We start from the raw sequence: 22,888 nt of genomic DNA on the forward strand, positions 1-22,888 counted from the left end.
CACCCTCAAATAAATGTTACATAAGCCTGGCTTAGAGCTATGTACAGCATCTACAAAGAAAAGAGTATTTGATCAATGTAATTTAAAATTAACAGAAGTAAATTTAAGTCAGAAGATATTTAGTGTGTAAACTTCTATTTGTGAGTTTCAGCTTTCTTTTAACTTTTTCATTTGGGATTTAACTGAGAAAGTATTTTAAGCAGAGTTCAGATGAAATACACACTAATGGTCTTATCTATCAGGGATAAAGGATAAAGAAATTGAGCCTTAAGCACTACACCAGACTGATGGTATGGATCCACGTATTCTGCTAAACCACTGATTCCAGCAACAGCCTGTGACAGAAATACTAGATGAAAACACAAATTCTGTGAACATCCAATTCATGATATAGCTCAAAAATACATGGAACACATGCCTTAAAAGGCCACCACATCTTATGTGCTTGAATACCTGCAGCATAAACAACCATTCACCAAAAGAAAAAAAATTATCCATAAGCAGACTTGCTTCCATAAATCCCCTTGAGATTTAAACATTTCTGAGGGCCTGCAGGCCCTTTCACATTGCTGGTGAACAGACTTCTAGGAATTTTGTAGCTCAATGAACTAATGGAATTTGAGCTATACCCTGTAACCCTGAGAACTGTAACTGCTGGAATTTCACCGCTCAGATTGAAACAAGGATTGATTGAAGAGCAAGTACATGGACTATTTGGGTTTTTCAAATCTCTTCCTTTTCTTGATATCTGAGACTGGCCATAATCAGCACAGATGACAGGCTGAGCCCTGTAATTCTTATTCTCTACCACAGAAAGATATTCCATATTTAGGTCTTAGTTTTCCATATCTTCAAGTGTACCTCTGGGATGCCTAGAGTTCGTAAGGCTTTGATATGATTTGTCTCAGTACAAGTATTGGGCTGACTATTTTGTTAAGCACCCCTGAACTACTTAGCCACAAAATCATTTGAGTGACTCCAGCCACTTGCTCCCACATTGTATCAGCTGTCAGTGGGTAGAAACTGTTACAGAAGGGACAAGGCAAAAGAGAATTGAAACATACTGCCACAAGCCTGTGCTGTGTATTATACAAGGAGAAAAAAGCAATTAGTAATTACCCAGGTTGGAATCCCACAATGCTCATTGATTTCAACATGGTAGTGTTTCACGAAAAGCAGAGAAAAACCAGGCTAAGGGAAAGAGCAAACACTGAACGCTGATTATGACCAGGAAAAGACATCTATCAGAACCATAGTAAGGCAAGCAAAGGGCACTCTTTTTCTGAACGCATTTATTAATCAATATGCCTAAACAATTCATAACATCTGAGGTTTAGCTTGTTTTGAATTTTAAGTTGCTGAATGTTCATTCAAGGGAGGGCATACTTAAGAATGGAAGAATTTACATTTCACTACATAGGACCTGTAGGTTTCATTTTTTTGCTACATGAAAGTGAACATTTTTACACTATTTTTAAAAAATAGTTTATAAACTACACCAGACTGTGGGATTAAAAAGTAATAATACATATTATGATACAACAGCCTTGCTTTCAATTTGTGTTAATCTGTTTAAGATCTTCCACTGCCACAGATATCACTGTCTAAGGTCTCTAAATTTTTTTAATGCTGGCAGGTTTAAGCTAATGGATTTTTAAAATGTCAATATTCAAACATATCCATTGATCTAAGAAATGGTATCATATCATTTGCCTCGTCTATTATATAGAACAAGCAGAAAGCACTCATTCAAATGCAGAATGCAAGCACACACTCTATAGCAATGCCTTGGAGGAACACACCACCATTTCAACTGCTGTAAAGCAACAGAAAACCCCAAGCTTCTAAGGGCTTACTATTTTTCTCAATAACCTGGAGATGAACAGTAATAATAGACTAACCTCTTGTGTAAGGAAGAAAAAGTACAACTCATCTGAAAAGAGACAAAGGACTGAGATGATAACAACAACCGGAAGATCAGAAAGGGTTGATCTCTGAAATAACCCATTCAAATATGACCCTACAGTTAAGAATGATCTGTGTCAAATCCAGAAGTGTAAGCAAAGCCCTACGAAGTCAATCACTTTGGTATCCACTTTAAGGCAGGAAAAGACACTGCCAACCACAAAAGCAGCTAGAACCAAAGCTCCAGGCAATCTGACACAGAAGTTTGACAAGGCAAATCTGAATTAACACAGTAGCATATACACACACAATGCATGTTAGACAGATAGCAGATTATATACACACATAGCTGAAAAAACATAATTCTGTTAGGCTTTTTTTCTCTGTGCGACAGAAGAGAATGAGACACAAATTCGATAGTAAAAAGTATGTCTGGGGGAAAAGCCAGAATCTGTTTTATAAGCTTAAAATGTTATGATTCTTCTGAAAGACATTTTTACTTAATAAAAATGAACTAAAGAAAGACCAGAAGTTTGTTTCTTGAAATAATATTCATAGGCTCAGAGCTGTGTTTCGCAATATATGTTTTTGTCATTTAGCACATCACGCTTAGAGATACCACATTTAATAATAAAATCTGCTGAGGATGAAAAGCACTTTCTTTGCTAATAAAAAAGCTGGTTATAGAAAGTGCAAGTTTGGCAGTAAAGCTTCCTAGAAAAACTGCAGCCTGAAAAACATCTGCAGACTTTAAGCGTATACATTTCAGTTTGTCAGATGTTCTGTAATTTAAATATTTTAAGAATTTATCAAAATACTTTATTTTATTGGAAATCAGATGAATTCATATTTTTCAACTTTATCTCTAACCATGATAAAATATGAGAAAACCAATAAAGGCATTACTTAACAGCGAGACTGACATGCTTTCTGGATGTTTCTAATCTTTTTTATCCAAGAAGCAGCCTCAAATAAGTCAAGCTTTCTGCAATATTATTTCAGACCTTTTGAAGTGCTAATGAACATGTAAACATTTACATGGACTGCAAACAGGAAGGACAATGTATATTTGCCCAGTGTCTGTTATAACAGGATTCAACAGGGGCTTCAAGCTGATGGTCATTACTACAGTGACACAGATTAGCACCTAAGAGAAATTACACGGTAACACTGTTTAGGAGAAATCACATTTACACAATCCTATTCCGCCTCTGCACAGTGATCAGTGACAGAGTCACAAAATGTTACTTTTGAAAAAGATTCAGAATAAATTGGGAGACTGAGATGCAAATCAATTGCATGGATGACACATAAGAACATGCACTAGGAAAGTTTGTTGCAGAGACACGAGGAAGGATCAGGCCTTTCCAATCAGCTTGTTATTTTTCAATATTTTCAGTTGCTTAAGGGGGGTCTGAAGCACCAGTGACTGTCACCTTAAACCAAGGATAACAACAAAGAAAGGGACACTCAGAGTAACTGGATCTTCTGCAAGAATTCTGCCTCATTGACAATACTGAATATCATAATAATGGCAGAGTAGACTATCTGAAACAGAGCAGACAATTATCAATTATAAATTTTTCAGTCACAATGCCATTATTTAGCAAGTACACCTTCATCAGTACATATCATGCCAAGAGAAAAGCTGCTTTGCTGAAGTGAAAAATCTTGTTCCTAAGTAAGCTTCTTCCCTGCCAATGGGCAGGAAGTTTACCTTAGGAGATACACTGTCATAAACAGCGTTCACAAAGTCTGCATCTATTCTTAAAATATGAAGTGATTAATACAGCCAAATGAAAGCACCATGTTGCTATGCTGACAAACATGGCTTGTTCCGCTACATGTTTGGCTACTGAGGGTTAAATGCTGTTTCATGCTCATTTAAATCTGCTCTACCAGACAGAGCATCCCTCATTATCAGATATGTCTGACAAAGAAGAACAAGAGGAAGAAAAACTAAAAGCATATTATGAAGATGATCAAAACCAATGTAACAGCAGCACTAAAGGCCAGAATCTGCTCCCATTTAGCTGCGCATGTATTCAATCAGTTGTGTTGTATTCACTTGAAACATGTTCAATTCATATCAGCAACACTGGGAGTGCTATCTGGCACTTTTTCTTGGTATAAAAACAATTCTGGAATCTTTCCCTGCTACTCACTTGCATGCTTTCCCAGTATTAACACAGAAGGTATGAAGGTGGGATGCTAGCTATTTTCAGAGCTTTGCTCACATCTAGCCAATTCTGTGTTTACTGTCATATTCTAAAACTGGGCACGCAGATTTTTTATATTCCTCCTCCTTCCATGTGTTCCTATAAGGAAAAAAATCTTGCCTATCATCACCTCATTTTTCAATGTCTCTCACATTAGCTCTGTCTCTTTGCATACAAATTTGAATAGGATTTCAACTGAAGGTTTGCAGACAGCATAAGACAACAGATTCCACATACTTGGGTCCTTCCATGACTCCCTTCTATGTTGTATTCTCTATCTGATAACATGGAATAATTCTTTATTCTGACAAGATGAGTATTTGGGAGGTTGGTGAACACAGCATTCCAGTGACATTGAAAATGCAGGCTACCACAATTTGATCACTTTTACATTTCTCAAATAAAATGCCATTAGAGAGACGAACCATCAAGGAATCGTTTGAGCAGTCAATGAAGAGAGTGACATGAAGCGGGTAAAGACAGCCAAGTGTTCCATGACCGCCTTTTTATACTTCTGTGGGTCTCCAAGCACTTCACTATTTTAAATCACATGATCACCCATCCTGCAAACCTAAATATTCTGTATTTTATTAACTGTAGTTTTATATCTCTACTATGTTTGCCTATGGGAAATCAGTAAATCAGAGCAGAGACTTCTGTAATTGATTACTGGGCAATAAACGGGCAGAGTGGTACACCATAAATCAAGCTGATAGTTTAGGGGCTGGACATGAATCTGATTTTTTTTTGATACCCCCCTTTCAACATTTCATTTCTCAGATCAAATTTAATCTCTCACTCAAATGAACTGAAAAGAATTTCTAGTATGGAATACTCACTGGTGAAAAGGTTTATTAGAAAGTACTGACATTTATGTGAGATTCCTAATACTCCTTAAATATGTTGAAGTGTTCAGGAGTCTACTAGAGAAAGAAGCAAGAACATTCTCAAGTAACAATGCACCATATATATTCCAACAGCCTAAGGCAAGGAAAAACCTGCCTCTCTGAAATGCTGCCTATTGCATTACACTGCAAAATACCACATGAGATGCAGTAACGCCCTTTGATAAACAATGAACTTACAATACAACCAAATGGATAAAAAAAAATTAAAATCCTTCCACGTTTATTTTCACTAATGTATTTTTACAGTGCCTTCATAATGCTTACTGCCATAATGCCAGAACATAAAATGAGGCATAAGATGATATTATACCTTGATATGAGATGTGATTAGATGTACCTTAAAGCAACAAACTGATATTCCATTCAAATACACAGAGAGCTGTGGTCCCAATTCTGATGAACTTAAGCCTTATTCAGAAACCCCACTGAACAGTGCTACAAAACACCCTTTCACACATGTACTTCCTACATGGCATTCCAATGAAACAGTGTGTAAAACTTCTATTCCGACAGATCTGGTTTTAAACTAGCTCATTAAAACCTAGTGCTCAAGAAAACAAAGACAGTAACAAAGCTGCTTCTCCCAAAGTTATCATTACAGAGCAGTTCAGCCTGCTGAGGGCTACTGAATTAACATCAGATGGGCAAAAGCAGGAAGCAAGTTACACCACAGTTTATCAGTTTACAAGATGTGTAAGTGCTGCTGAATATGAATTTAAAAAAAAAAATCATTCTGACCTTATAGGGGCCAAGCCTCCCTCTCTCCAGAGTTACTGCATACTGAAGTAAGAGCTGCTCTTCATTCACTCAAGTGTTTCTCAAGGCATGTTCAGTAACTTCTAACACAATCTTATTCCACACAAAAGGAAATTGGTTATTTGTGTGTTATCCAAGGAAGGCTGAGTAATACACTGTGGTAGGAAAGACCTCTAAAAATAAGTCACCTCTCAGCAGATTCACTCCCTTCCTGTCTGGGTTTGACTCAGTTTGCAACTGCATGCAAGGACAAAGCTTAAAAATGAACTAAGGAGATCTTCTGTAATGACCACACTGCTCAAATGCATTCACTTCACTCCTACTCTGTTTAAAAGAATCCAGTTATTAGGGGTGGAGCAAGCCAGCGACTCAACAGGATGTGCACGACCAGAGCTCCTCATGTGGAGCCTTCTGCTTTCATGTTTATTTTTGGATGCATTTTCCTCTGTGCTTTGAAATAGTTTTTTTGGGCAAGGTAACTAGCACCACAATCATACTTACACATGCTAAAGTAGGAAAGCAAGTTCTTATCAACACAAATGGTACTTTTTCCTACAGATTCATGGAGTACCTTGGAAGTCTACAGCGTTACAACAGTAATAACTAACAGTAATTTTTTTCATGTTTGTTAGTGCTCCTCAGACACCAACGCCAGGGACAACTCGTGCACAAAGGAACACCACCAGTGATTCTCACAACCTCCTGGTTCTTCATCAGGGAACAGTGTTCAGCTGTGAGAGAATCTAATGTGTGATTTCATCATCTTTACTCTGCTGTAACAGTATTGATAGACAACGAGTCTCCAAGAATGAGTAAGCAGAGAAGACTAACAGATGTTCTCCACCAGGATGCTACTTCAACAGACACAGCCATTAGAGAAAAGGCTGGCCCATTTAAACTGGTAATTGTTGTTATCAGGACAGTATCATTTGTTTTGACCAGCATTCCCTGATTGATAGAAATTAAGGTCATAGAAAATCTTTCTGTACTGAAAAGGCTGATTAAATATGGGGCTGCATGTATTTTTGATACAGAATATCCTACCTTTTCCTCAAAGAGTATTTAAATTTATAAAACTGACAGACTAATACTTATTAAAAAAAGAAAGAAGTCAGTTTAGTAGTGACTATCTCTTTCCTTCAGGCAAAGGATTGTATTGTATGGTACCCAACTACAATAGTACTCATAGAAATGAATACCTTAGTTATATATTGTGCACTAAATACATCAATAAAACACATCTAATCTGGGAATCATTCTACCAATACAATTGCTTCTTAGAGCAATACAGCTAATACAGGATAAGTTATTTTTAATTTAAACAAAACTCAGAAAGTCTGCAAACTCAGAGACTCTGCAAATTATTTCTAAACTTAGAAATAATTAAAATAGATAATCTTTCTCTCTCTTAAAATCTAGTTTCAGGGTATATATTAAAAGTTCCATAAGCAGTATAAATGGATATATATTTGTCTTTCAAATAACTGCATAGATTTGAAGTATAAAAATATTTGTTGCAAATGTGAACTTCATCAATAGGTTTCAGTTTTAAAAATTTCTTACTATTAAGAAGGATAGGTCATAGCTTTTAGTCCTAGCATTTCACATTAGTTGCACAGTAAATTAAAGTCAATACTGAATTGATTTCTGTTGGTTCACCTTCCAAGATTACATTCACAATCAAAAAATAAGAAAAATATTTAAAACTGTGGTATTGGATTTTCTTTGCTCTGTAGGCATCTTTATTTGGTTAACAGAGTTTTGATTTGTTCTTTCCCTAAAAGCAAGGAAATAAAGTGAATTTCTCCAAAAATAAATTTCCCAGGGAAAAACAAATCTAAAAGCAACATATAAAATGTATTTTTTCACTTCTACTATTAGTCATAAAAATCCTACATACATAACATCAGTAATAATCTTAATAATCCTGAACCTACAATTTATTTATGTTGTTTTTATGGTACAGTATTACATTATTTTGGAATTACTCAACAGTTTTTTTCTGGATAAACTACCTTGTTCATCAATTAAATTCTCATTATGTGGACAGTTCAAATTTGTATGCAGTAGATTTTACCTTTTACAACATCTGAACTTTAATGAGCTGACATTGTTGCCTTTTCCCTTTTTTCCATGGTACCATATATATCAAATATCTGCAGTCCACTCTTGACTTCATGTAGGCTTTCATTAAACACAATTAAAATCTAAATAGCATGCACCAATAACAATTTCCCCATATAGATTTTGTCACAACAAAGATATATGAATCTCAGGATAAGGCAGAAAGACAAAAGCAGCATCCAAAGCATTTTTTAAAAGTCTCCCTTTAGAAAAGTATTTCTTTTTCTTCAGGTGACAATAATATTAGTAACAATCTGGCACTACTGTTAGTATATTTTGTGAAAATTTTCTCAAACAACTTTCTGTCTATTTTAAATATTCTCTGTTTATCACCCATTAGCTGCAGTTTATGCAGGCTCTGGGATCAGCAGGTTGAAAGGAAATAAATATTACCTTGAAAAAATGAATAACTTAATTCTATCTGAGACCAATCAGCAAACCTGTATTTCATGGAATAATTTTCCACTCACTGAGAGCACAAGGATAGCCTCCTTGAAAGCAAGCATACCAAAATACATCAAAAGTTCACTGTAAAATGGCACAAAAGAAGCACCACAAATCTAAACTGTAGTCTGTGGCTGACACCTGCAGCATTTGTGACATGTTCTACTGCACAATTTCATAAAAGCTGCAACACAACAAGATGTGTGCTTATGTTCCCTTATGGTCACTCCCACTACTTCTGACACACATGATCTTCCCCAAAAGCAGCTATCATCAAAAAACTCATCAAAATCAGCAAAAGTGCTAGAAACAAAACCGTATTAGTGATTAAAGAGCAAATGATGTTGACATTTTTGCTTTAAAACAACTTTAAATGTGTTATAAGGTTCAAATATTTTTCAAAACGGAACGTCTGTGCCCCCAGCAATCCTGCTAAGAGAACAACAATCTCTGAATGCCTAGCAGGAAATTCATATGCATGGGAGAAACTACTGTGCTTATACCAATTAAAAGTGAATTTTATAAAAGAATGTTACCAGAGGAACCTACAATTGGATTTATTCCCCCATCATTATCTTGTAAAGCACCATCTATATTATCAAATTTCTGACTACTGGCAAGTGCTGCATATGTTAAAACAGATGAGACCACTGGCATATTTAATCTTTTAATGCTAAGGCCTAAAACTACAATGCAGCTGCTGTAAAGAAAAAAAAATTGTGAACTGCAAAAAAATATTGCCTTGTCAAATTCTTCAGTTTTTCTGCAAAACTCCAGCAGCATTTTATTTTAACTGTAGAACTTGCAAAAAACTTGCAAAAAATCATGGCTATGCAATTCAAAGACTGATATCTGATATTGTCAGGGCATTCAATGGCAAGCATGTTCCATTCACACAGTGGTCTTAATGCCTTGGTCATGCTGCACCATTTGCGATGCTCAAGGTAACGTACTTGTAGGCCGGTGATAAAAGTGCTGTCTCCTCCATCAGTGCAGATAGTTGTGGACTTGATTTTTTTTTTTTTAATAAAGACTATAGAAATGCTTTAGGACAATTATTTGGATTATAATACTGCTCTTTCTCATGAAAAGCGTAAGCCAAAAAACAAAATGCATCTGTCTGTGGTCAGGAGAGAAGCTGAACTAAAACGTTAAAACAACACCTATTTCTTAAGTATAGTTAATGTCCCTAGACCTGCAACTTTCGGACACTGTCGCACCATCTGGCAGCTCTACACAACACCTACACTTGTACAGTCACCATTTCAAACAAGTTGGCAGCACAAACTGGCAATAGGGTAGGCCAGGCCAACAGGATGCCTTCCAATTCCCACAACACTTTTCAAACCAAATGTAATGCTTGCAAAAATGCAAACAGATTCAAGCTCAGTAACTTTCCGCAGCAACATGTTAATGAAGTCTTCTCTGCAAGGATACCAAAGTACACAGATTACAGAATGAAGAACCTCAGCAGTATGTTCTCCACAAAGGAAAGTTTTAAGGGAATTCACATGTAATCAGTAAGTTAATTTTTAAGTGATCTTGATCCATCTGCAAATTCTAAACCCCTTACAGCTGGTGATGAGACAAGAGTAAAGGAGAGTAATTTAAAATTTCGGAGTATAATAAGAATAGACTCTCCTTATAAATGCTGTCAATAAAAGCAACACCTGCAGTATACAAATAAATTCTACCAGAAATTTCACCTAAGTTATTTCATTAGAAGAGGCCCACAAGAAAGAAATACAGGAGTATGTAATCATACACAATATGAAGCACTAAAAAGAAGTAAAAAGTTCCCCTTTTTTCCAAATTAATTTTAAAAAACTGTACTTTGCTTACGGTTTAAATGTCTTCATACTACATTACAAACACTTTCAAGGTCAAGTCATTTTTTTCTGTATTAACTGCAAATGAAATTGAACTTACCTCCCAAAGTGCTTTGAAGTCCTTCTGTTCAATTCGAAGGAGCTCACTATATTCCCTGGTAACAATGGTAGCATGGCGAGGAGTGTTATCCAGAATGGACTCTCCAAAAGCAGTTCCTATTCCCAGAGTGCATATTGTCACAGCATCCTTTGAATCAAAAAAGGACACATTAAATATTTTGGGATGTTTTGAGAGTCTTTGAGTCATATTTTCTAATACCACTGCCTTAAGATTCTTCAGCAAACTGCTTAAAAAGAAAATTAATTTAAGTGTCAACAACAGCAAAAAAATCAATATGCTGGTTTACAACACAGGAAGCTTTAATGGGCAAACAAGTGGGAGTTCTGTTTTCTTTGACTATCAGTTGAATTAGACATTTCAGTTGACAAAGCTGAGAACACAAGAATCATTTTCACCTTTGGAAGAAACTATGATCTGTTCATCTATCTCTAAACTGCTTTAGAAATCTCAGAGGTGATGAGAAGGTAACTAGAATGCAATTTCAGAATATAAATTTCTGTCCTGTACAAGCGACCCTCACCAGAAAGAAAATCTGCTTGTTATGTTTTCTCGGTAAACATAATTTTCAATTATAATATCCTCTTGTATTTATAATGTATTTCTCTATTGTACAAGCAATGCACTTGTACAGTTGAACCAACTCTTGGCCCTTCTGTTGAAAATGCCAGCAAATCTTCCAGTTGTTAATAGATGCTTGCTGATTAATTACCAGACCAAAAAAAAAATTATTTTAACATAAATCAGGGATTTCAAGAAAACTATTAAAGTTCAAACAACCTGAAAAGTTGTATCCATGTACAGGGCATTCAGAAGGGCTCCAAAAAAACCAGCAAAGTCCACTTCAAAGGAGTCTATATGAGCACATGCCATTCTAAATGATGTCTAAATGAATCTCCCTTGGCCAGGAACTCCTCTGTAGTAGTTCCAATAAAAATTATGAGCTACTGCAGACAAAAAATTAGACTACTACTCATTAAAACAACTTGTTAAATCAAGATCTTTAGATACAAGTTCAATTTTCAGTTTAAAAGTTGCTTTTTTCCTGATCACAGGCTTGAAGCTGAACACTCACATGTCTTTTTCTAAGACGAGCCTTAGCTAACTGTCTGTTAAGTAATTTTGAAAAAACAGCAACAGCATTAAAATTTAAAATCATACAAACTGCACTTAACAAAGGAAATCTTATATGCACAATTACATATAAACATATAAAAACATATGCTAACTTCACTTGATGCAACATGAGAAATACAGTTTGATTCTAAAATGCAGAACTCATGCAATGTCGACAAAAATCTAAGCAGAAACTTGTTATCCTTGTGGCTGGTAATCCAGGAGAGATGCACGAGCATATTTCAGCATCATTTTCTGTTTTTAAAATTGCACTGCTTTCCTTTCATGTACCTAATAAGTCATAATAGGCAAATGTTATTAAGATCAAGTTAGTAGCTTTACAATTGAAATACAATGACAAAAGCCCATAATAGTCCAGTTCACTGAACCACAGCAAATTGCTCTTACACAGATGTTACCATATAAAATTGTGTACTCAGGAAAACAAAATCAATTACATCTCAGAGAAGATCTAGGAAAGATTTACCAACTGTCAGAAATAAATTTGGAAGGAAGGAAAGGAAGAACAGGTTTTGCTCAAAAGGAAGAATATTTGGAAATGAGCACCTAGGCACTTAAATCAAAGTCTCTATAGAGTATAATATAGGTTATACACTGAATCTGTCTTCCCAAGCTTACATTTCAGAGCTGAAACACTCTGTGCAGGCTACAACACTAACAACTGCACTCAAAGGAGCTACAAAGAAAATGTGCCTACTGCTCACACAAAATTTGATCACCACAGATCCAATACATTATTCTCAATCCTGTTAAGAAAGTTCAGATAAAAGAGCTCTGTTCAGGGCAGGACAACCAAATAGCATGGCATAGAAGAAACTTTTCCTGTAGGTGGATTATAAACATTGTTTACTTCTTCTGACTGCTTTGTCAGTCCCTCCCTTCCCTTAAAAATGTAAAACTCATTTTAAGCATTTCACCTTCTCAGACTGTTTACAACCCTAAAGAATAGTCTTTGACGACAGCATAGACATGAGAAGAAAAAAGCACCAGCGTTGTTTAACAAATGAATTTATAAGATAACTTCTGATGAGGCAGCTGATAAGCTTGAGAAAAAAATTAACACTGTGGAGTGGTAAGGTCAAGAGGCTGGAATGGTCCCAGCTACATTCATTAAAGCAAAGTCCAGGCTTCCATCACGTTCTTTTACATTCGTTCCCCCCAGCCAACACCGTTCCCCACAGAGATGCAGTTTCACAGCCACCTGGGGTGCGGGCCTATATGTCTTCTTCAAGACTTCAGAGCCCCATTTTCCTTCTACCCCTTGTTTATACACCTCCAGCTCCTGGGGAATCAGGTGTGTTTCCTATTATGCCTGTTAACCTTACACTCAACAATCTCCTGCTGTTTAGTGAAGACTTCAGGAGGATTGCTGGCAGCTCAAAACTCAGTTTGCTGTTCCCCTCTGCAATCCCAGAAGCAGCAGGGGGTTCTAGTGGCTGGTAACCAGCTAACATTCACACAGCTATTTAAAAGGCAGTATTAGAGACTTACAGAGATGAGACTGTTTCCATTGCTATCTGTCCTCAAAAAACACTATAAAACAGTAGCGTTAAAATCAGAGGCTGTTTGTGTATTCATTTTCACTGACTCTTACTGCTACATGAGACACACACACAGAGGGACAGAATTCCTTCTTAAACCTTTCCCCCCGCCCCCCAATCTAAAACATTACTGAATTTTTAAGACCATTCTATGGAAAGGATGAGAACCAGAAAAAAGGCTCTGCTTTATTCCCTCCCCCACCATCACAAGGATCATCCCATATCCTCCTCTCTGATTTGTGACACCTTCTGTTTCTCAACCTGGCAAACAGAATTTTTTTACTGTGTGTAAATAAAATCATGGTGTCAGAAAGAGAAATTAAGAAAATAGGGAAAAACATTACTAGTGCTAGGCTCAAAGGGACTGGGGACATTTCTTTGAAATTTTAGTTTGTTAAACATTTTGAGTTTATAAGGGCGCTGATTTAGCTAGATTGTTTTTAATTTAATCATTTTCCCACACCTTGCATCTTTACCTCACCTCTGCACCTGTGTCTAAGACACCATACTCTCTCTATGTTTAACTGGAGACTTGCAAAAGCTGGCATTTTGAGAAGTTTGCTTATTATTACTTTGACATAGTTCAGCTTGTCCTCAGCAAAAGTTTCCTTTTAAAACAGAGAAACCAAGGATATACATGAAAGCAAACTATCTATGAAGTGAATTTTCTCTTCCATTACCTTCACTTGAGTGTTTCAGCCATTCAGACAAGAAATCCTTATCAAACTATTTCTAACAATAACATAGAAATACCTTCTGAACACACTAAAATTGCAGTTTGCAAACATACGTTAGGCCACCCTCTTTACACAAGACAATGTTATTTGCTCAAAGGAGGCATTATGCTTCTACAAAAACTGTGAGCAGCTTCTCTTCTAGTACCTAATTAAAATACGTATGGTTCAGATTTGTTTGCTAAGTCAATGCCCTATGTTCACTTTGGTCTGTTTTTAAAAATTGACCTGCTTTAAAAAAATTCCACCAAAACATAGACAAGATAAGCTGGCAATAGGCCCCAGCATGCACTATGATTCAGCTGGCAAAACACAGCAAAACTGAAGATCAAATTGCTATTTGATCTTCGTAATTCTTCTCTTCATTCCTTCACATTTTACCAGACAAATCTTTGGGGTAAAAGGCTCTGAATCTAATTCAGCACGTCACAGTGTTGCAGAATCTGACAACAATGTAACACTGATGCTTTTGCCACAATGCATTTATTCCCAGCTTTATACTGAGGCATTGCTAACAGTTGTCCTTAGACTGCTCATCTTCAAAACAGTGCTGAAAAATGAAACATACATAAGGCAGTCAGCAGCGTTTTTAAGATGACACCAAACCAGGAATATCTCTAAGAGGAACTGCTACTACTAGATATCTTAATATTGGGTAGGTGACAATGCCAAATAAAAATGAAATTCAGAATCTGATCATAACTGAAGGTAAAGACCTCTTTCTGATATATCCTACAGAGGCTGCATTTTCTGTTTATTTTGAAGGTAACTTAACTACGACTTTCGGTGACTTTTAAGTACAATATTTATCAGGGTATTTGTTACAAACAAGTTGAGGCAAGACCAAAACAGTACATTACAGTTACCTCTGGAATTCACAGTGGGACGTTTTCACCTGAGAACAAGTCCTCTTCAGTCTCTTCTTGATTGTTGAATACCCAGAAAAATCCATAAATAGTTTGCATAGAAAGCACACCAGACTCCAGTCAGGATGCACTTACTGGATGAGTAATCCTGTCAAATCTCCATAGCCATTCCAGTGTCAAATGAAATTACCAGCAGATTTTACCAGCTCAGTGGAACGAAACTAACAATAACAGCAACATTTTGTCTGGCCAAACTCTTTAAAACAGGTGTGTACAGTAATTAGTCGAATACGATTTTCAAAGTATCGATTTCAGTATCGAGCACCGCCTGCACTCGGGTTTGTTATGTGTTCTAACACTGCCCTCTTGTGACGGAACACAACTTTGCAAGCAGAGAGGATTTTTCCAAAACAGTATGAAAGCAAGGCTTTATGAGGTCCTAAATATCTGTGTCTGTCTCTAATAAAGCACTTAAACCAGTAGATGTAATAGTTCCTGTTATCATAATATCAAATAATAGCTAATGTCAATATTTCTGTTTATTTGAATTCTCAAGTTGGTCCTAAGCAGTATTACTAATATTTTCTGAGAGAAATCACATGCATCCACATTAATAAGCTGACGTGCAGCAAGAATGTGTGTGAATTAATATCTCACTAGCTACGCCGAAGTCTTGATCCATTAGTGCATTAAGATATAATTTCTAGAGAAGGACATGTAACGACAAGCCACTGTAGGAACAAAGGCCATTAAGACATTCTTAGTAGGCACCAATTTCACAATAACTTACTGTACTTCTAATGGGAGAAAGCCACCAAACACCAAAGGCAGCTGCACAGAGAGTTAGCACACGGCAGCTGTTACACAATGCACTAATTCCTAGGCTTGATGAAATTTCAGTTCCCCAGGTGGACACATAAACACCTAGAAAAAGTGGGACTTGTATATTTTTAATCATGAGAATTGATTAACACTGTAGGCATCATCATATAATCATGGGATAATGGAAGCTGCAAGAAAAGTCAGGAGGTCATCCTATACAACCTCCTATTTATCTGAAGTATTAAACAGTGCCATGATTAATTAGCCATGTCTAAAGACATTTTAACCAATAGGAATCTAAATACAAAGTTAGCTTCTCTCTTACTAGGAGAGATGGAATAATCCTGTACTTTTGCATGACTCTAATTTCTGAACTCAGGTAAATGTGTATCTCTTCTGCTCTGCTGGAAGTTTCTCATTTGCATTAGTGCCACTTGTGGTATAACAGTAACAGCAGAGCAATCAATCATTACTATGACTTTGCAAAGGAAGTTTTCACTCCTGGGCGATATGACTGGAAACTGTGCTCCAGGGTGCATTACAAGCAAACCCACATCTTCTGCACTGGTCATCCATCCCCATTTGGGAGCACAATGCTGGCAACTGAGTGTGCCAGGGCTGCCCCTGAGAGCAGCACAACACCATATTTACCCCATCGTCTGGTCTGAGGTGAATACAGTAGGCAGGGAGTGCTAGCAAGTATTTGAAGTTCAAGGATGACCAGCACCATGCCAACAAGAAAGTACAGACAAGACTGGAACGTGGATCCAGGAGCTACAGGCAGGAGAATGAGCAGGAGACCAAGAACGGATAAGGAGGAACATGGTATAAATACCAAGCTAGAGCAAAACCAGAGAAAATGTTGGACTCAAATAGGAGTCCCCAAACATCAAAATTATCCAGACAGGAATGGTAAATGCATGAGCTGCTGTCCTTTTGGCATTGAGGCTGCATTCTATGGCAACTAGGCAGTGGTAAGAATTCAGTTTGTTATTTGTGTGAGAAGGAAACATGAGGAAAGAAATAACTGCAGAATATAATTTCTAAAACTAGAATTGCATGAATTGTAGTTCAATAGTTTCCTACTGGCAGGAAAATGAAGTTAACCTGAACAAGCATAAAAAATATTTACATTATATTCATTTAAAAACTGAAGCGTTCCATTCTCCATCTAATGGAACGAATCAACACTCCAAAGTGATTCTTAATTTAACATCCAGATTGTGCAGATGTATTCCTTTCTGAGTCAGTAACGAGCATTGATTCTTCACAACAGTGTAGTGCCATCTTTTGGCAAACACCGGAAAATCCTGATTGCTTTAGACCTGCACAGAAAAGGGTCTCACAAGAGCCCAGTACTGTTCCAAATTGCGACAATACCAGTGACAGCCAGGACATGCCAAGAATTGCTCAAATTAAGCTAATTATACTCTCAATCAATCTCTACTTAGTACAGCAAAGAGGTTGCTAAAAATAATTATATGAAAGAAGTTCCTTTTGCATCTATCATCCTACTGCAGGAAGTAGAAAGACCCAGTACTCACACACTGCCTTGACTTGCATTCTGACCCAATTTCACTGGTGATGCGATGCTCAACAAAGTGGGAAAAAAAGCCAAACAATTTCTGCTATGTGCAAAAAACTTTTCTCAATTAGCTAAACTCTGGGGAAAGAATACACCACCACCATTCCCTCCACATGCTATACTCAATCCAGGTGGGAAAAATGGGTAGTGGTCTCTACCAGGTCCTGGGTAGCTATACCACTCATGTGAAGGCACAATGAATCCCATACCAGAGGTACAATCCCATGCTGAGCTACATCACGGACAATCACAGATCTCAAACATGGGAGCAGGGAACGGGACACGATGCCTTCCCAGAAGACTGAGCTCACAGCAGCCAAGTGCATGACTTGTCAGCATGACATAAGACAACATGGATGGGAGACTCCAGGAAAAGTATCCCATCCGTTTGGATTTTTATTTACACTAAATTTTATAAATCTGGGAGCACCAAGACACCGAGAAACCATTTGAAATTTGGGGAGAATTCTACTTGTTCTTCTATTTCTTAACATTGAACAGGTATTACCTATAGGCTTCTTGTCCAACAGGGCAGCAGTTCCAATACTCTGCTATTGCTACAATACTTCCCCATTCCTGCAGTGGAGACTGTATTATGCTGCACTGTTAGTGGGTTTGTTTTGAACTATCTGAAAAAGATGTAAATTAAAATATTGCTAGGGAATGAATTAACAACTCTCAGATCTCTAGCTCAACTTCAATAGCACTATTAGAAAAGACAGAGGTGTCTTGTTTCACATTAAAATGTAGACCCTTTCCAGTGCATAATATTTCAGTTTTCTTGAAATCAATGGCATGATTTCTGTCCCTTAGACAAAGGACAACTGAGACTAAAAGCGACTCAGAGAAACACATACATCTTTGTGATATGACAAAATATCTGCAGAGAATGTGTCATTATCTACCTCACCGTAAGTGATAATCTTTCTTTGTACTACTGACTGGATGGTTTCAATGAAAAATCTGTTTTACCTGGTGGTTGCTTGTATCAGACACTTTCACATCCAGTGATCCTGTCAGAACAGCATACCAATTCGTCCCAATATCACCCTGACGGAATACTGGAAAGATGAAATCTTGTAAATAAGAGGTATCACTTTAAGTTTAGCAACAGCAACAAACTTTTTCCCACATATTACTGCAGTACTGCAGTCGCTACTGGCACTATACAATTTGCCGTATGAGATTACTTATTTATCATTACAGTAATATTTCCAATGATATCAGAAAGCAGGTATTTTAGTAAACTAGTCAACACACTATGGAAACAATGAAAGCACATAGAACTGCTTCATTCTTCTCCCCAGTTTGCTTCTGTTCTACTGTTCTCTTAATTAACCAACCACAGAAACAAAACAAAGAAAAAGGTTTTCTGAACAATGTCCCTTTGAAATTCATGATCTTCCAATACAGACACAGCTACCACCGAATTCAATAAGAGTTCTGACTGAACAGCAACTGCAGGATCTTGATGTCCAGCCATTCAAACTGTGTGATTACAGAGCATCAAAATCCCTGTTACTACAAGCAAAACCCAGTGCTGCATGCCAGATTTACCTGAGGTGCTTCTGAGACTTTACTAATACCACAGGTTTTCATCAGCTATTCCTCTGGTATACATTCCCATCACAGGACTACCACTTATCTCCATCTTAGCTTCACAGAGCAAGCACAGCTGTCCAGCTACATCTGGCCCATGAGCTGCCAGAGCAGCCACAGAGCTGTTGCACCCCACAGCAGTTTGCAGCTCTGCAGGTCTGGCTTGTGCTATCCAGGGTGCCTGGAAACCACACGCTATTAGTGATGTGCCTTGCTGATACACCTTTGCCCCTGGCAGCACAAAGCACCGGCAAAAGAGATCAATAATACATTTACAGGGGAAGAATGAAGCTTAAGTCCAATGACTGGCTCGCAATCTTTCAACAGAACAGCGGCAGAGTACTACATGCAACTGTATACCTCGTTACCATAGATTCACTACACACTGCATTGGTAGAGCAAGCAGAACTTTAGTCCTGCCTTGCCCCATGACTATGACTGCAAACATTCTACTGATTGTGCTCTCGATCTATTAAAGACAATCACAGCCCAACCCCCAATTTTATCTACATAAAATAGATAATCATATGAAGCTCTCTTACACGTGATTCCTTTTTCCAGATTTTCATAATATCCACAGAGACATATCTGCTGGAGAAGGTTTGGATGAAATTTCTCAAAAGCTTTCACTTCTTTCAGTCGTGTGAATATTATATCTACATCTTCACTAGACCGTTCCAAAGGCCTGCAAGAAAACAAAACACAACATTCTCAAGGGCTTTATCAGAGAAACATCCCCATCGGCATGCACCAAACTTACATATGCTTGCATTAAGTATCACACTATAATATAAACCAATTAAAATGCATTTCACAGCTACATAATGAAACCCTTCCAAAACATCCTAACAAATGCCCTTCATCAACTTGAGCATGATTCTTATCATTTCAACACAGGCAGTGTCCAGAAGCCCATTTAGCACCAAAGTCCTGATGTAGCATCACTGTAACAGTATACATGATGATACAGTCCTTATCCTAAAGACCTTAGAATGATACATAGTTTCAGGTTTGTAAGGGAATGTTAACACACAGATGTCCAAGCACACAAATGTTCTGTGGAATCAGTGCCCAAACAGATGTTCTCTATCTGACTAAATGGAAAGCTTTAGATACCAACAGTAGCTCCTATATCCAAGCTTCTCTTCTGCATTTTACTGAATATAGACTGATTTTCCTGTACTCACTTGCAAGGAAAAAAGACCACTTTAATAAGTATATTCTCTTCCCCGAAGTTACTGTGTCTTAGTGTTGGACAAATTAAATATGCAAGCAAGAATCTTAATGCTCCATTGGTAACAGTCAAGAGTTTTAATTCAAATATTTAAAATATTTAAAATCTATGACAGCAACACCTTTAAAAAAACAAGAATTCAAGAAGAATAAAGTTGTAGAACTCTCTACAACAAAGTAGAATGTAGACCAGCAGTTCCACAGGTTCAGCAAATTACTACATATTTATGAAACTAAAGCAAATTAGCTCCGTAACACACTTTTAAAATGTGACTAGAGGTAAGCCAAACACTAGCTGACAGCATTAGAAAAAGATTTTTTATAACAGACTAAATGCCAACCACTAAGGACAGAAAGAAACAGAATTTTCCTAGGACATCATGATGGATCAGATGCAGAAATTATTCATGTATAAAGGCATAACAGAAAGACAGACATCTGTTAGTTATCATTAGACCTATCACTCACTCTAATGTCGCTAGTTAATTTTACTGACAAAAATGTCCTTTTAGCCAGTGGATGAGCTTACAATGAACAGAAGTCAAGTAGCTATAATGAACAAAGACTAAGTTCACAAATGCATATCTTTATTCACTTTGCTGTTACACTCACAGCGTAAGCACTCCTTCCAAATGATTTTTAAAGATTCCTCTTTGAAATCAAAGACTTTAAGGAATCTGAATCTTTGTCTCAGGGAAGAAACCCAGATACTACTTACACTGAATTTCTGTATCTCATCTTTCTTATTAAATTATGTCTAGGAGGGATTAAATCTCTATCCTCATTTATACTCCAATTTACCCCTAATAACTACAGATTAGAATAATAATTCTCTGGTGTATGCAGTTGCTCCTACATCACAGTGACATCCTCTTACCACTTCAAACTACAATCAACTACAACAGCTCTCTTTTGAAATATTTCAAGTAAGATTTTCACCCATTTCTTTTTTTCTTGACTGTGCACTAGCTGACACATACTAATAAGCATTAACTCTCTTGTCAAAATCCTTTTAAGAAGATTAGGAGGTGCAGCTTGCAAACAGATTTAAAATCTACTTATACAAGATCCCTACCCAAACTACACTAACTCTTGAAACACTACCTACCTTTATTTATGGAGTCTCAAAAATAACAGCAAAACCCAAGTTAAAAAGATGAGATCATTCTCAGAAAATCCCCTTTTCCTAGAAAAACTGTATCTGAGACTGTTTCATTCCTACAACTGCTCATAGCACTCCATTTAAGTCAGTCAATTCATTTGCATGGAACTGACTATAGGATCTTAGTGTTTAGTGGTTTTAACAGTTTGATGCAGTCAGACATGGAAAAAGGAAACAGGATCAGAAAACAGTATGCATCAGATTAATAAACGCTGCTGTCCCAGTGCTGTTTCTGACATGTGAGTGCAGAAACCTTTTCCACTTCTGATCCCGATAAAGGACAAGTTTTAGGGGGATTTAATTCATAGGCTGTGTAGCATTTTTCCTGAGAGTTGCTCAAGGGATGGGGTTTCTATCTAGCAGAGAAGAAGGTGAGGGCAGAGCTCACCTCCACTGATGCAGCAAGGAGTGTCTTGTGCCATTCAGATGAACTGCAGGGAAACCTTTCTTCTGATGAAACTGCTTCATGGCCCCAGTAAGTGACTCACTATGGAAAGACAAGCACTATCACAGATAGCTGAGCCACACTTCTTAGTTTAAAACATCAGCACAGCAGTGGGAAACCAAACTCCATATACATTGGAAAAGACAAAGGTGTGTGTTCCTAGTGGCTTACTCTAGTAGGCAAATGAGCTACAGCCCTTTATACTAGTAGCAGTTAGTTCCACTCAGAGTACATAAAGTGAGCTTTTGAAGACAGACACACAGACATGCTCTAAACCAATAGAGGAAAACAAACTATTAAGTAATACACATAGTAGTAATCCCAAAATTGTTATATTCCTTACACTGTTTCTTACTGGTTCATTACCGAACAAAAGCCATTTGTTCCAACAACCTTTTTTCAAAACATTACTGTGTGCAAACACATTTCCACAACTATTTTTACTGGGAGCGCACCCATTTTGAGCCAGCACATTTAGAAACAAAGCTAGAATTTGGGAGAGGCTTTCAGGGAATGATTTAACCACTAATCAATCTTACAAATGGTACATTCTGTTACAGCTGTGTTCTACCGAAAAAGAAAAAAAAAAAAAAAGGCAGCAGCCAGCAAGGAATCTTAACTGCACCCCAGAATAACAACTTATTCATGTCTCTCAGATGAGACACACAGACAAACACCTCGTTCAAGATTCAGCTGTTTGGTTAAGATCATGAATTCTTATTCATAAAAATTATCTAGGATTCAAGTTGTTTGACAACAAGATGCCTTTGGATTTTTTCAGAGTTCCTGGGAAGTGTCCACAATGTTTGGGATTAAGGAATTAATTAACAATAGGGGTTTCAAGCTGAGGCAGTCCTTAGTCCTTAGGAGCACATGAAATTTTGCCTGTGTGAAACTTCAGACTGCAGTGTAACAGTGGTATTAGCTGCACTCCAACTCATTTCTATTAAGTGTTTATAATCTATAGCAATGAATCTGGTTTCAAAAGCCAAGTATTACTTTGTGAGAATAATGTACCACGGCATCAATTAAATTCTTTTCCACAGACTGGCAAAACTCAGGCAAAATTTGACCACTTTCTACAAATCATCTTTTAATAAAATTATAACCATTATAACTTGTAATTATCATTAACTTAAAACTAATTATCAATAACTTAAAATTAATCTACTTATGCGAAATTTTGTTTTCTGTTTCTTAAGTACATGCTGCCTAACCTGGAACAACATCAGAACAGGAAAACATAAATTTATTTCTTCATCACAGCTATTTTACTGTAAACTTGTTTTTTGTAAAGTATAATTTGGAACAATATTTTAACAGTTAATGTTGTAATATAGTCCTTAGAACATTAATGATTCAATATATTAATTAGAAAAGTTCTACTGATGGCAGATGGAGAATTATTCAAGCTTTATTTTCACTGTAGTTGCACTTTTAAAAGGTAATGGTATTAATCCA

At 36.9% G+C, this 22,888-nt stretch overlaps 1 protein-coding gene across 2 annotated transcripts in view; it reads right to left on the minus strand.

Annotated features, from left to right (window-relative positions):
• RAPGEF4 (Rap guanine nucleotide exchange factor 4) overlaps positions 1–22,888 on the minus strand; it is a 152,741-nt gene that overhangs the window by 120,590 nt on the left and 9,263 nt on the right. For both annotated transcript variants that reach the window (XM_085066444.1, XM_085066443.1), the window contains exons 2-4: positions 19,130–19,272; positions 17,961–18,049; positions 10,286–10,432 (exon numbers count right to left, since the gene is read on the minus strand). In XM_085066444.1, the coding sequence (XP_084922570.1) occupies positions 10,286–10,432; positions 17,961–18,049; positions 19,130–19,272 (379 nt within the window). The remainder of the gene's footprint in view (positions 1–10,285; positions 10,433–17,960; positions 18,050–19,129; positions 19,273–22,888) is intronic.

The sequence above is a fragment of the Lichenostomus cassidix genome, chromosome 7, assembly GCF_008360975.1.
Source record: "Lichenostomus cassidix isolate B80296 chromosome 7, HeHo_3.0, whole genome shotgun sequence".
Classification (NCBI taxonomy): domain Eukaryota; kingdom Metazoa; phylum Chordata; class Aves; order Passeriformes; family Meliphagidae; genus Lichenostomus; species Lichenostomus cassidix.